The following is a 15,473-nucleotide window of genomic DNA, read 5'->3' as shown; positions in this document are numbered from 1 at the left end:
CAGAGGGCCATGCAGAATCAACCAGGGCTGCTGTCACCGCTGCTGTGACCACAGCCATTGCACACAGCCATGTCCAAGGGGAGTAGCTGGCTCCAGCAGTGTAGCTCCACATAGCTGCTATCCCAAACCTCAAGTACAGACAGGACCAGAGCGCTGGAATTTCCAGTTACGTGTATGCTTCAGGAATTTTGTTCATAGAAAATGTGTTTTAAAGATGACCCATAAAGGAAGATGAATGAGTTGCTATTTTCTTCCTGCTTGATTGTTGCCATTTAAGGCCGTGAATTACATTAAGGGTAAATTGGGGGTTTCACTTAGAAATAGCAAGTGCCTCAAGTCTTGATTATGTATTTTGCTTCTAGGCTTGTGAGAGAGCTCTGGAGTCAAAGAGGAAAACCATTTTTAGCTCTTAGATGAGAGAGAGCCTCTGCAGAGGATCTGTACCTGCTTTGTTTGTCATGTGTTTCACTTAAATAAAAGGTAATCACAAATTAAATCCGGAGGCCTTTCAGTCAAAACCGACTTGTTTGACATCTGGGAAAAACACCAACCTACCATATTTGCAGTCACCAAGGAAAGCAGAGACCAGGGTGGAGGAGACTGCATTTCCAATGCAAATGATAAATAAAACCATCAGTGAGTCCCAAAGGCAGAGGGAAGGCCCTGCCCAGAGAGCCAGGGTGGCTGGAGCAGCTGAAGTTTAGAGTGGCCATGGGTTCCCTCCAGCCCTGGAGTGTGCAGCGACCACAGAGCACCTGACAGCCCTGAATAAGGACTGGGAACAGAGGATGGAACTGAGGAGAAACAAGGCTTTGTAAGAGGAGCTGCATTTGGACTTGTGATCCACCAAACAAATGAGCAGTGCATTGGTGCAGATCAGACACAGAGGTTGAACATGAGGCAGAAGCAGGCAGTAAAGGAGGAAGGAGTTGAACATCTACACTGAATTCTGGCATTTCTCTTCATGGCCCTGGGAGGTGGCCAAACAGTGATAGAGGAAACCCTCCTTGCTGTGCCTCACTTCAGGAATGCTCTTCACGTGGGTAGACTTTTGGTCGTCTTACTACCAATACACATTTTCCTAGCCCAAACAAGGCAAAGCACATATCATGCTGTCCCAGTCCAGAGAGGCAAACAAATTAATATCACTATCAAGGTATTTTAAAACAAAATATCTTAACGTTCAAGGCCAGTCTGTCCTGGGGATTTTATGGGTTTTTTTCCTCTGGAAAGTCTTGTCTCAGTTATCTCCTCTGATTCTTCTTAAGACTGATACAGCCTGAACATCTTTTTGTCATCTTGACTAAAGCCCAGCTGGGCTGTAGCAGCCACAGCACTTGGTATGCTTGGGTGGATTGCTAGCTCCACTGCTGGAAGTGATTCTCAATCCCTGATATGGTTTAATATTGTAAGGCCTGCTAAAGTGGATTACAGATGGGTATAATGCAAGTCAGGGCAGGCTCCAGGTCAGCAGTCCTGCAAAGAACGACTTCAGGGACCAAGACTGCTCCTCCTCTGAGCACAGGCAATACCACAGACCCATCCCTGAATGGGTATTTTGGAATGGCTATTTTCTAAAGCTGGTGCTTTGCATCCTCCAAGGGGACTTCTGCAAGGAGGCCAGTTTAGTTTGAATGCTCTGAGATTCCCTGGGATTTTTCCACACAGCCAGCTGGCACCTCTCCTGGAGGAGCACATGCTCACTAACGAGAGAACAGGACCCTCCCCATCCAGGGACCGTTTCTGGTCAACTGTCCCTGACACAGCTGAGAGACAATGAGGCCCTTCAGGGCTAAATCCCGAGAGCTGCACCCATCTCCTTTGCCAAGGACATCACTAATTCCCGGCGGTGGCTTGATTCCATAAGCAGCTCAGTGAGGTGACGTTCCAGGTCATCAGCTAATTGCAGGTGAAGTGCCAGCGACTGTCTCCAGCAGGAGGGAAAGTTGGGAACTCTGAGGGAAGAAAGGGTGTAAAAACGTGTTTGCTCAGCTCTCTTGACCTGAGCCATCTCTCCTGGGGCAAGTACAGGGAGGTAGGAAAGGGCTGGGTGCCTTGGAAGGGTCTAGAGCCAAGTCCTGCTGTCTCTGCAGCCTGAGGAATCCTGGAACATCACCATGGCTGAGCCAGACAGGGGGACACGCTCAGCCTGGCCTGTGGGTGGACTTATTAAAGCTTCTGGTCTCCCCACAACCCCTGGCTATTTGTGTGCTGGAGAAGAGGAGGAGATAGATCACTGATTATTCCCTACACAACTTCTCCTTTGAGTCTAACAAAGCCAGGACATAGCTCCTCTACTGCTCTCCCTGATAGGCCTCTCAGCATTTCCCCACCCCTGTGAAACAGTGAGGGGTGAATTGAGCGCTCTGAAACTCCATGGCAGAGAAACTGTGCTTAAAAAATCCCCTCTCTTTCAGCACTCAACATTCTTGAGAGGAAACCACTCTGGGCTCCCCCCGTGCTCGCTGGAGTTGGGAGCAGTGAGTAATGCTTGCAGTTGTCCCTGCCCGGCACCACATTCTTTTCTCCAGCATGTAATGGCCCAGAGGAGGGATAAATGGAGCCTTGCTGGAGCAGCCTGCAGTGTGGCTGTGCACACCATGGCCTCACGCTGGACAGGCATTGGGAAGGGCTGTAGAAGGCTCAGCCTCATTTTACTGAGGCGCTGGTTACTCAAAACAGCAAGTGAAATGGGAAGAAAGGAGAAAAAGTCCTGCTAAATGTAAACTAACATCATACCTCCATTGGCTGTGGAGCATGAAAATCATCCTGACTGCCCTGTGTCCAGGAGCTCTGCACCAGTCTCCCTGTGCCCACACCTCTGCTCACCTGAGCTGCCCTCAGCCCCAAGCATTTTGCTGCTCACTGGTTTCTCACCACCACCAGTTTCTTTTATTCTTTGTGTCTCAGTACATTTTCCCACTGCGATCAGTGACCATTTCAGAAGAGGCTGAAGAAAGGCACCCCATTTCCCTATTGCTGTCATCTCTTCTTGGCTGCTGGCCTTCTTCCTACCCTGCTCCCACCAACTCCCTCCCCAGGAGCTGCCATTGCCTCTTCCTCACCCCATTTCCCCAGGTTATAAGCCCAGTTTGGGCCTTACTCCAACCAGTCTCACCTCCTCTCTTGCATACTGGTGCTTCCAGTACTCATCAGCTCAGCCCAGTGTCTGCATCTCCAGCCCTGCCAGGCTCCCACTGCACCAGGAGGGAGCCTGGGGAGATGAAGGGCAGAAACCGGCAGGTCCACCCTGAGTAGGGTACGATGCCAGAGCAGGAGCAGGCCAGGCAGAGGATTAAAGAGGAACTAGAGCCTGTTCCCTGCCTTTCATCTGCTTCGAGCATGACACAATCACAGACATTAGCTCTTCAAAGGCAGGCGAGGGTGGCAGAGCCTTGGGAAGCTTCACTCCTGAATACACTCCCAGGTCTGGTCTCCCAGAGCTGGCAACAGAGTTCCCTGGCTCAGCTTTTCCTGGTTTCTGACCCAGTAGCCTCAATCTTCTGTTTCCTTTCCACAGATGTGACTCCAGCTCTGGGGACTTGTGGACATCGTTGTACCCAACAGGGTCCCAGTTTTGTGAGGGTCACCCCTGCTCTTTTCCACAAAACCAGCTAAGTTGATCAAACAAGGCTGAAGCTTCACAGAGGGTTTGGGAGCTCAAAGGATGGGTAGAGAGTCAGTAAGGCCAAAACCTTCCTGGCCAAGGCTGGGCTGGAGGCAGGTACCAGCACTGGAGCTGTGTCACTCACCCTGCCAAAGCTTCCTCCTTCCTCCTGCACCTTTTCCCAGCCCCACCCATGTAACACCCCAGAGCCCTGCTCTCTGAAGTCAATTTTTTGCACTTCACAGGACTTTCTCTTGCTTTCACCTGGAAGTTGCTCCACACCCAGCCAGCACACTGCCAGGGTTTGAGTCTCCCTACCTGAACCCAGGGCAAACTGGGAGCAGGACAGGCAAGCTCTGATACTTGGAGCAGGGAGAATCAGGGACACTGCCCCATGTAGAGCTGAGACTAGTCAAAGGAGCCTTGGTAGAGGGAGAAGGCAGCTGCTTTGGCTTTGTTATGGGATCAGCACACCCCACTTGCTTCCATCAGTCCAGCATGAGACATAGGACACTGAGGAGGGAGACACACACAGAGCAACATTTGGGAAGGTGAATTGCCCATTAAGCCCAGCTCCTCCAGCAGCTCCCTGTTGCACACGCTGGCGGTATCTGGAGAACTCCAGCCCACAGCAACCTTGGAGACCCACAGGTTTGGCAGGCTCAGTTCTACCCCTCCCATATCACCCAGAGCCATCTGCCTTGTGCCCCGAAGCACCAGCATCCCCCCAGCCTGATAGCAGAGCTGTGCAGCCTGGCAGGGCAAGATCGCAGCAGGGAGCAACTGTCAAAAATGGCATGAGAAGAAAGAAAATGAACAACCAACACCAGTCAAGCCTCTATGGTGTGCACTTTTATTTCAACTGGTCTTTAAAGTCAGTGTACAGGTAGCCCCTCCCTCCCCCACATACTGGCACCACTTCTAGACCCTGTGGGGGGACTGTAAAGCCTTCATTCACATCTATCACAGGGGAACACAGGCTGCTTGCTTGACAAATCGAAGAGAAAAAGGATCAAGTGTGTTTTGTTTTTAAGGCGGAAAGATACAAAAAGACACTTGTCGGGTTACATAATTTACAGACAAGCAATTATAACCTAACACCAGCTGTAACTGGTGGACTCCCTCCGAGCTGGGCTTTGCCTTCACAGAGGCGAGTAACTTCCTGTAACAATGCATTATAATATTTGGAATGACTATTAAAAAAACCAAAAAAAAAAATGTACAATCAAAGTCCTCAGATGCATTGTAGAACTTTGGGGGCGTTCGCTCCGACATGTTTCATTTTAAGACTGCTGCTGACACCTTCACCGTTCCAGTTTTTTAATCCTGAGTCAAGCGCCAAAAAAAAAACAAATAAAGCCATGCCAATCTCGTCTTGTTTTATGCGCATTTATGGGTTTCATTTCATCACAAGGGTGTGGGTGTTGGAAACAGTCCGGTTTAGAAGCATTTGCGGTGGACAATGGAGGGTCCGGATTCATCGTACTCCTGCTTGCTGATCCACATCTGCTGGAAGGTGGACAGGGAGGCCAGGATGGAGCCCCCGATCCAGACAGAGTATTTGCGCTCAGGTGGGGCAATGATCTGCAGGGAAGAGGAGGAACCAGTCAGACACAGCATCACACTACGCTCACAGCCCACGCACAGCCCTGCAAGATGGGGCTGCCTAATTCCCTTATCTAACCTTGGCCAAGATACCATGAAGTCCAAACAGGATCAAGACACAGCCTCACACACCCACCTCCCTCCTCTGCAGCCAGTCTTTACTCTAATCCCATTATTCACGCAGTTGGGTGGGTGCCACCCTGTCCAGCCCAAGGCCATTAAGGCAGTACCAGACAGACATGGTTTGTATCTTTTGCAGCACGACTCCAGCATTCCATCCTTCACACAGGCTGCACATTTCAGCCCAACAGTGGTGGTGAGATGTCCCCCCAACTCCATCCTACCTTGATTTTCATTGTGCTGGGTGCCAGGGCTGTGATCTCCTTCTGCATCCTGTCAGCAATGCCAGGGTACATTGTGGTACCACCAGACAGCACTGTGTTGGCATACAGGTCCTTACGGATATCCACATCACACTTCATGATGGAGTTGAAGGTAGTTTCATGGATACCACAGGACTCCATACCTGTGAAGAAACACAAGTTTCAAGTCAACCAGGGCTGAGACAAAGCCAAGGAAGCCTAAGAGGATACTACAGGCAACCAAGAGACCAGCAGTCCTCTCAGCAGGAAGGCACTAGAGCCATGGCTGGGACAGACTCAACCTCTGGCTCTACTGACCCAAGTCCCTCAAACAGCTTTAAGCTGTGTAAGAAGTGAGGCTGACTGCTGGGCAGCACAAGCCTTGCTACAGATCAGAAATAAAACATGGTACATCACTGCCATGGCCTCCAGGTCACCCTTCACAGAAGGAACATTAAGGGGCAAGAGAGTATCCTAGAAAAGCTTGACTTACCCAGGAAAGATGGCTGGAACAGGGCCTCAGGGCACCTGAACCTCTCATTGCCAATGGTGATGACCTGGCCATCAGGGAGTTCATAGCTCTTCTCCAGGGAAGAGCTAGAGGCAGCTGTGGCCATCTCCTGCTCAAAATCCAGGGCGACATAGCACAGCTTCTCCTTGATGTCACGCACGATTTCCCTCTCGGCCGTGGTGGTGAAGCTGTAGCCTCTCTCTGTCAGGATCTTCATGAGGTAGTCCGTCAGGTCACGGCCAGCCAGATCCAGACGGAGGATGGCATGGGGGAGGGCATAGCCTTCGTAGATGGGCACAGTGTGGGTAACACCATCACCAGAGTCCATCACGATACCAGTGGTACGACCAGAGGCATACAGGGACAGCACAGCCTGGATGGCTACATACATGGCTGGGGTGTTGAAGGTCTCAAACATGATCTAGGGAGAGAAAAGGAGGGGTTGAGTCAACAGCAAAACACAGGGTTGTTCCTACACACCCATACCAAGTCCATGCAAATGGTCTTACTTTTGCCCCTAGATAAGAGGCATCTCTACACTTCCCCTTAAAAGTCCATGCTTATCTCACCTGGTCTCCACCCACACCTGCCAGGTCAGAGCCTGAGCAGGGACACCACTGCTACAGACCCATCCATATATCACAGCAAGGAACAAACAAATGCCAAGTAATCTACAGTACAGTCACTCAGGAGCTGTAAATGGATTAGTGTGCCTAGTCAGAAACAGCAGTTAGACAAGTTGCTAGTTCAGTCTCAGAGAAAGCCAGCTTAGAAGAGCAAACAAAACCTGTCAAGGTCCAGCAAAGAGGAGACTCAGGTCAGGAAAGGAAAACCCTGTAAAGATGGCAAAAAGGGAGAATAGTGGTGAAGGAAGAGAGAGAACAACATGGAAGAGGAGAGCTGGCCTGCAGCAATTATCTGCTGTAGCTCCAAGCTGCAGAGTTCTACACACCTGTGTCATCTTCTCTCTGTTGGCTTTGGGGTTCAGGGGAGCCTCTGTAAGCAGCACAGGGTGCTCCTCAGGGGCTACTCTCAGCTCGTTGTAGAAAGTGTGATGCCAGATCTTCTCCATGTCATCCCAGTTGGTGACAATACCATGTTCAATGGGGTACTTCAGGGTCAGGATACCTCTTTTGCTCTGGGCTTCATCACCAACGTAGCTGTCTTTCTGACCCATACCAACCATCACACCCTGCAGAACAAAGACCATGTGGTAAGCACAGCTCGAGAGTGGACAACTCCCTTTACCCAAAGCTTAGTCTCCAATTATTGTCCCTCTGCTGTCACCTATCAGGAAAGGCATCCAGTCAGCTGCTCTGACACACACTGCACAAAGGCTCTGCAGGAGGCTGGGTTCCCCACCAGCTGTGCTGCAGTGCACAGGCCTTTCAAGCTAATAAAAGGGCCAAATAAAAGCCAAATAAAAGGGCTTCTTGCCACCTAAACTCCTCTCTTTTGTTTGACAACAAGCACAACCAGCCACCAACCTGATGTCTGGGGCGACCCACGATGGATGGGAAGACAGCACGGGGGGCATCGTCCCCAGCGAAACCGGCCTTGCACATACCGGAACCATTGTCAACAACGAGCGCGGCAATATCGTCATCCATGGCTGGCTGCGGGAGGAGAGGAGAGGAGGAGACGTGAGCATCCCCCCTCACACGGCGAGCCCCGTCCCGCGGCGGGCAGACGGGAAGGGAAGGCGATGGCGGGAAGCGCAGGCGATGCCGCCAAGGCCTTCCCCACCCATTTCCTTCCTGCCGGCGCCGCTCCGCTTCGCCCGGCGCCCGCTAGAGGGGGCGACGCCTCCCAGATTTCGGCACTGCGCGGATTTGGGACAAAGGAAGTCCCTGCGCCCTCTCGCATTATTACCATAAAAGGCAATGGATGGAGCGCGCCGCGCCTCGCCCGCCACCGGCTGTCGGGGGAACGGCGGCGGCCACTCCCCGGAGCGGGCGGGCGTGGCCGCCACACCCCAGCGCCCCGCCGCGTCCCGCCCAGCGGGGCTCGATGCCTCCGCACAGCCCCGCCGGTCCCGCCCGGTGCCCCACCTTGAGCAGGCCGGCGGGGCTCAACACCTCCGCACGGCCCCGCCGGTCACGCCCGGTGCTCTCCTCAGAGCCCCGCCATGTGCCAGTCAGCGCGGCTTGGCGCGCCCACCCAGCCTAGGAGGTAACGCCCGGTGCCCGCCGTGTGCCAGGCACGGCCAGCGGGATTCGCCCCCCCTGCACAGCCCCCAAAGCCTCAGCCAGCCCCTACAAGGAACAAGCGCTGGCCACCACGCCCAGTTCACTAGTCAAGCGTGACCGGGGCTCTGCCCCATGGACCGGCGGCACCACGGGCGGGATTAGAGCCAGCGTCTTATGCAATTGCCGCCCGCCCAGGCTCAGCCCCGGCGGCTCCGGTGTAATCCGGCGGCGGGGGGGCGGCAGCAGCTGCCGCACATGTGCCGCCCCGCACGGGCAGCCTGGGAAGTGTAGTCAGAGCGGGCAGCGCGCCTGCACCTGCGCTCCGGGCACACGGGGGGGTTCCCCCTGCGCCCCCCAACCCCGCATTGTTCCGATCCAAAGCCTCGCCCCATGTAGGGGTGCCGCCCCCTCCCCGCAAGCAACAGCCACCACGATTATTCCGATGTGCGAGGCGGGGGCGCCGCGCCCCTCCTCACGGGGGACAACGCCCCCGGGCCCCGACCCCGGCACAGGCGGCTCCGCAGAACAGACAAAGCCCCGCGAACCCCCGTCCGCGCCGCCGCTCCGGGGACACAGCAGCCGAGCCGCCCGCTCCCCCCGTCCGCACCAGCAATCCTCTTACAGGGCGGATTAGCCCCACGGGTGGCAGGGGCGCGACCCCCCACCGCAAGCATCACCCTCGAAACCGGCCTTAAACCGCGAGCCGCGTCTCTATCCCTTAAAACGCGGCAGCGCGCTACGGGGCCGCCACCCCGCCAGCGCACAAAGGGCGCGCCGTGTCCCAACAACCCCGATCACACCGAGATCCACAACAACACCGGCTCGTTATTGTTCTCGTTAATATTATTACTGTCCTATCCCCTGTTGTCGCGGTGCCGCTCTCACCTTTGGGGAGTTGGCGCGGTCGGAGCCGGGGCGGGCGCGAGGCGGCGGCGGGAGCGGGGCGCGCGCGCGGTGAAGGGCAGGCAGAGCTCGCGGCGGCTCCCGCCCGCCGCCCGCGCGCGCTTTATATTGGGCCGCCGCCGCCGCCGCCTCGCCATAAAAGGAAACTTTCGGAGTGCGCCGCTCCGATTGGCTACGACTGACCACGCCCCCCAAGCCTCGCCCCGCCCCGCCACCCCGACAGGGGGGAAAATATTGGGGTGGGGGGGAAGCGAGCGGGGCTGAGGCGGGGGCGCGGCCCCCAGCTCCTTGCGCTACCCCGGGCCGTCTCCGCCGCGCTCCGCGCTGCCCCCGTGCACCCCCCCCCACAGCCAGCCCTCACACAAAGCCCTGCGGGTGGGGGTCCCGGCCCGTTCGCCCCCCGTTTCTGTGGGAGCTGGGCGGATGCAGCCCCCTGAGGGAAGGGGGTACGCGGGCTCCCGGTGTGGCTCCCGGTGCGGGCTCCCGGGGGTGCTGCTCGGCCCGCCCGCGGCGCTGCCCGGTGCGGGGCACGTGGAGCGCCCGTCACCTGCACCCCTGGGCCGGGCGGGCACCGGTGACCCCGGCGGGGAGCCAGACGAGCGGGACGCGGGGCCAAGTTCACTGCTGATGTCAGCAAGCGGCGGCGACAGGCTCCTGCCGGCCGCCACCAGGCCCTCGGCCCTTGGACCCGCCCGGGCAACCGGGAACGCCGCCGGCGCCACCGGGCGCTGTTAAAGCCCGTGTGCCTACGGTGGCAGCGGGACCGGGGAGAAGGGAACGCCCCGCTGGCTCTGGCTCATCGAGTCAACCAGGGGAGCCTGGTCCTTGCTCTCCATCCTGCCCCGTGCTGGCAGGGCACACCACGGGAGCAGTGGTGTGGTCAGATTTGAGCGATATTTGTTTCTATTCTCTGCTCCAAACCTTGCTGGAGTGGGAGACGTGGCTGCTCCAGCCTGGGCTGCCTTTCTGCAATTCCCTTCTTGCCTGTGACCATCCGACAGTGGTCGGGAATAAAGGGGAGGGCAGCGGCCGCAGAGCAGCAGGCAGCAGCAACCAGAGGGCTTTGCGTCTCCAGAGTGTTGTGCGAACACGGGCTGATTAATCAAGTTAATTAAGCAGTCCTGTAAGTAAAGTAGCAGCAGCCACTCGCAATCTGTTGCCGGCTGGAAGCACAGAGACTTCAGCGTGGGGACCTTGGATGTGTAATCTCAGCCGTTTGAAAACTGTAGTGACAGGTAAAAAAAAAATCTCGGGGGAAAAAAAGGCTCAGAATGCCTGTTCTCCATGGAATACCCCTTGTCCAGCATCATAGAGGCACAAGTCAGGCCTGCAGTCAAGGCCTTGCAGGCCACACCAGCAAGCTCTTTGTCATCAGGGAGCTGCAAAGATCACACTGAGGATGAGGATGAAGATGAGGATGGGGCTCCCTCCCCAGGCTGCCCATGTGGGTCTCACTGAAGGGGACCCAGGCATTATTCCCCCCCCCCATTACTCCTGCTGTGGGATGAACAAAGGAGGAGAGCAGCAGGAGGAACCTGCAAAAGCTTGTTGAGATGGAGATTTGCAATTACCTGGGGGGATGGGAGGCAATGGGACACCAGGCATGGATGGGAATACAAGAGAAACCCTTTTCCTTTGGATGGCATCCCCTTCCCCAGGAGTGCCTTGTCCTGGTGAAGGTGCCCCAAAATTCAGCACCACGGGTGCACCCAGGTGGGCGCTTTGGAGGGGGTGGTACAGAGGGACAGGAGACCTGTGGGATCTTCTAGGCCACCCCAGGGCCACACCTCATCCCATGGGGCAGAGGTGGCCATGGTGTCCTGCCAGGCCACTTTGGGACCAGGCCATCCCCACCATGTGGAGATGGCCACAGTGATGGACGTGTCCTGCCAGGCCACATTGGGATTATGCCATCCCCTCCTCACTGGGGATGGCCACAGTGATAGAGACAGCCCAGGAGAGTCCCCCCAGGAAGCCCTCAGTGGAAGGGGACCCAGCCTCAGGTTCCTGCAGGGCCAGGCTGGAGCAGAGCTGCCTTTGCCCGGTCATTCCTCTGTCACCTCGATGTGGATCGTGCAAGATCTCTCTGTCGCAGCTTCCCTGGCAGTAAAATGGGAGTCATGGCTGTTAATTACCTGCCTCATGGGGAATTAATTAATGTTTGCATTCCACTTTGAAAAGGCTGATTATTAATTAGAAGATTATACGTCAAATAAGGGGAGCCACAAGGCATGGGTAGAGCTGATGGCCCTCGCAGCTGGGAAGTGTGGTCCACCAATGTGCTGATAAAGCAGGAAAAGCCCAACATTACCACAGGGGTGATGGGTTTGAGATGGAGAACATCAGGTCAGGGCCAGGTGGAGAGGCCACCAGGGCTCATGGGGGTCTTGGGCAGATGGATGGGGCATGCATGAGTTGGGTGGGATGCTGCATCCCTGTGAGCAGGCTGGGTGGAGCCAGGCTGGGGAGCCACGATGGGAGACAGCCCATTAGGCAGGGAGGGAACTGCCAGGCAATTACTCTTGATTATTGGACTGAATCAGAAGGCAATCCATCTGCCAGCATCCGGAGGGCAGCAGCCCTGGCCTCGTAGCTCCTGGCTTTAGGGGCAGCGAGGTCTGGCCTCGGTGGGATGGCAGGATGTGGCCTCCAGCACATGACTGGGTGCCACCACTTCCTCCCAGGCCAAAGACACCTTGACAGCAAAGCCACCAGCCAGTCACCATATTCACCCCTGTGTGAGGGGCCAGGCCACCTCCCTGCCCGTGGCTGGGGCTCTCTTCCCATCTCTTCTGGGATGTTGCAAGAGCTGAGAGGAAAGAAAGGGGAACCAAGCAAAAAGCTCCCTGGCTGTTGTGTTGCCTTGGGGCAGACATCACAAGCTCCCAAGTTCCCATGTTTTGCTTCATCTCTCCCTGCTTGTCCTTGGTGCCTGCCTCGCAACCACTCTGGACAAAACTATCCGAGGGAGGATCCTCCTGCCCTTCACCAGCTGATATAGCTGGGCCTGAATTGCTGCACTTGTGGGACAGTGTGTGAGCTCTGCTTTCCCCTCGCTGCTCCCAGCCCTTCCCCTAGTGCAGCAGCCCTGTGCCCATGCAGGGATGGCATCTGCCACGCTTTTGGGGAGAGGAGGGTCAAAGGGGGAGAAATATTCCTGGGAATTTTTGGACTTGGAGTTGTAGCTTGGATCTCTGCACATTCCTTTCAGCGCCAGCTCTTCCATCTCTCACTCTGTCATGTGCCCAGGCCTCCCTTCTCTCCCTCCTGCTGTTGTGACAATGAGAAGAGAGGTAGAAACTTCTGAAACCACCACAATCTCTTTGAATCACCCTCGCCCAAAAATCATGGATGTTTTTTGAAGCACTGCCTTTCCCTTCCCGCTCCCCAAGGGGAAGAAGGAAAGGTGCTGACCACATCCCCTGTTTCACAGGCACAGGGGCCATCTCAGCACCTTCCTCTTTCAATTTTCTCCTTGCAGCATCAGCTGTAACGGGAATTTGCAGAAGGTAAAATCTAAGCAGGAACCCCAGGCCCTCCACTCCCTTTGGAGATGTTTGGGGGCCTCGGTGCAGCCCCCACCTCTCCCTTTATGGGAACATATTCAGCATTAAACCTGAAGCAAAACAGCCCCTGACATTTTCCTGGCTCGCTGCGTTGCATCCCTGATGCCAGCTCATCCCTGACAAGCTGCAGACTCGACTCTCCCCCTTTAAGCATCATTCTCCACTCCCATCCACCCCTCCCCGAGGTTTCTGCTCCTTTGTATTGATCCTTGAGCTCTCTCTGATCTATCAGAGAGACAGCCTTTCCCTTCACAGCCCTCCATGTGCAAGGATGTTCTCTCCTGATCGGCTGCATCCACATAGACAGGCTAACAATGCATCGAGCGTCCCTCCCATTCACAAGGAATGAAAATCATTACATTGTATCATGCTGCAAAACTGTATCAATCCCCCATTTTCCGTTTTCAAGGCACAGACAAACAACCTGTGCCTGGGTTTGCCGAGGCTGTTGGAAAGGGCCCAGCCCTGCCCAGGTAGCCAAGGTGCTGGCAGGGCACACGTGCCTGGTTTACAGCCTGCTGTCCCTGACAAGTGGACTTTGCTGGAGGGGTTGAGGATTTTTCTCCACCTATTTCTCCAGCCCTGCCTGTCCTTGCTGCCCCCAGCCTTCTCTCTGTGCCCCCACGCCTTCCCCAGCCCTTTCATTGATCCCTGTGCCAGCATTCCCAGATCCTGACGCTGGCCCCAGGGTTTCCCAGCTCACACAGGCAGCAGGAGGCCAAGGTGTCAGTCCCAGCCAGGTCAGCATCCATCAGCTGATGCCCAGGCTGGCACCCTCTGCCCAGCCCCATCCTGGTGCCCCCCAGCCCTGCCACCCTTTCACCCTCCCTGGCTGTGCTGGCCTGGCCAGAGCAGAGCAAAGCCCTCCCTTCCCCCACTGCTTAAACGTGCTGCCAGCGCTGTTTTGGTTGACCTTGATAGCAACAGCCTTTGAGGCCGGAGCGTGGAGTTGTTTTCAGCCCAAGGTCATTCTGCAGCGCAGCGCGATTACCCCGGCACAGCCAGAGCCTGGGGCCATCCGGCCGGGCTCCCAGCTCAGCCCTGCCCCGGGCATCTCTGGAGTCCACTTCTTCCACAGAAACAGGACAGGTGTAAGCTAAATCCTGTGCTGGAGCTTCCCTGCAGAGACAGAGAATGGTGGAGCAGCCCTCCCCTCCAGCCAGGCTTGGCATCTGTTTCAGGGGATATTTCCTCCAGCTAAAAACAGAAGGGGAAGAGAAAAAGCTGATTCTCCGTGGGTTTTTTCTGCCTGTCTCAGCTCTCTGGCCCCACTCACGCCACCCCCATGCTACTCAGTGACCCCTTGGCTCTGATGCACCTCCAAGGGGGTCTTTCCCCCAAGGATGCTCCCTGGGGTTCAGTTACCTGTCCTGGCAAAAGCCTCCTGCAGGTGTTACGTGGCACTATGCCGAGCCATACGGTGCATTTTTAACTGCTTCTTAATTACTTTGAGAATTGATTTTTCTTGGTCTCTGATGACAAAGGCCGGGGAGCAGCTGGATGGAGTTTTCTGCTCGTACAGTACCTAGGAAATGAAACAGATCCTGGGCTACCCAAGCATGCTGGGAAATTCGCTTTGATCTTTGCCAGGCTAATGGCACTTTCCATCTAGGGGCTTTGAGCCTTTGACAGAGGTGACCTCTCCTACCTTGGAGAGAGTGGCAATAATGCTGCCTTTGTTTTCTGTCAGAGAAACAGAGGCAGGGAGAGCAGGGATGGCCATTGCCCTCAGCCAGGGTGACTCTCCTGCCCGTGCCAGGTGATGTAAAGCACTCGTGACTGTGCAGATAATTCTGGCTTGGGTTTGGGGTATAAGCCCCCTTTTACTCCATCAGCAAGTCATGGGGGCCTGGCCACTGTGCTGGTGCTGCTGTGGGTGCACCCAAAGGTGGGGATCCCCCATCCTCCAGTGACCCCAGAGCTGCAGCAGCTCCCGTCCCTGCAGGCACAGGGATGCTCAGGCAATGAATGGGCGAGGCAGGGTTTGCCCATTCCTAGAAGGAGGGATGCAGAGGAACCCAGGAACTGCTCTGGGCCCTGTCCCAGCCCCATCGCTGCCCGGGCTGGCCCCCGGCTCTGTTTGCACAGCCGGTGCCGAGCTGTGACGCAAGCAGGGAGGAGTGGGACCTGCTCTAGTCAATGCCCCATCCACTCCTCCGGGTTTAAATAAACCCTCAGGGGTGATTCAGCACTTACACAGCACTCAGCCCTTTCACGGAGCCACCAGAACTGAAGTTCAGTGCCGGTCCCTCTCCCCCACCTTGGAGAGCAGGTGCATGGGAAGACAGCCAGGTGGTTTTTGTCTGGTGCCAGGCTTGTTTGTGGTCCACAGGCTGGGGCACAGTGGGGTGATGCCACTCACGATGGGCTGGCAGTGGGGAAGGAGGGAGCACAGGCTTTCTGCAGGGTGGTGCTCCTCCCAACCAACCCCTCTGGTCCAGCTCACACCGAAATCTGCAGCAAATCTGGGAATAAGCCAGCAAGTTTGCAAATATATCATCCCTCTGATATCATCCTGAGTCCACTCACACACAGACTGGGCGTGGGAGGAAAGCACCACCACAAAGCCCAGATGCAGAGGCACCAAGCCCCCCTGTATTTCATTTCCCTCCCAGCCCATTGCCCCCAAAGTTTCCATTCCTCACTCGAGACAGTATTTCCACATGTGCTTTGGTTGGCACATTTCACACATTCCTGCTGGCAGGTGATAAGATCTCAGGAGAAAGGCAA

At 55.9% G+C, this 15,473-nt stretch overlaps 1 protein-coding gene across 1 annotated transcript; it reads right to left on the bottom strand.

The window, feature by feature from the left end:
* Nucleotides 1-4,437: 4,437 nt before the first annotated feature.
* On the bottom strand, nucleotides 4,438-9,252 carry ACTB (actin beta). Its single transcript, XM_030958028.1, has 6 exons — nucleotides 9,160-9,252; nucleotides 7,573-7,701; nucleotides 7,038-7,277; nucleotides 6,068-6,506; nucleotides 5,557-5,738; nucleotides 4,438-5,191 (listed from the first exon to the last, which is right to left on the bottom strand). Exons 2-6 carry the CDS (start codon nucleotides 7,693-7,695, stop codon nucleotides 5,048-5,050), a joined length of 1,128 nt encoding a protein of 375 aa, XP_030813888.1. The 5' UTR covers nucleotides 7,696-7,701; nucleotides 9,160-9,252; the 3' UTR covers nucleotides 4,438-5,047.
* Nucleotides 9,253-15,473: the final 6,221 nt, after the last annotated feature.

Source organism: Camarhynchus parvulus, chromosome 14 (assembly GCF_901933205.1).
Source record: "Camarhynchus parvulus chromosome 14, STF_HiC, whole genome shotgun sequence".
NCBI classification, from domain to species: Eukaryota; Metazoa; Chordata; class Aves; order Passeriformes; family Thraupidae; genus Camarhynchus; species Camarhynchus parvulus.
Note: the sequence above shows the minus strand (reverse complement) of the source record. Positions and strands in the feature narration are given on the sequence as shown.

Excerpts from the sequence above, each read along its gene's own strand:
- ACTB (XM_030958028.1), bottom strand. The coding sequence starts at position 7,695 with ATGGATGACGATATTGCCGCGCTCGTTGTTGACAATGGTTCCGGTATG. Across the intron at positions 5,739-6,067 it reads GTTCCAGCCATCTTTCCTGG|GTATGGAGTCCTGTGGTATC; the intron begins GTAAGTCAAGCT and ends GTTTCTTCACAG. Across the intron at positions 5,192-5,556 it reads CCAGCACAATGAAAATCAAG|ATCATTGCCCCACCTGAGCG; the intron begins GTAGGATGGAGT and ends TCTTCCCTGCAG.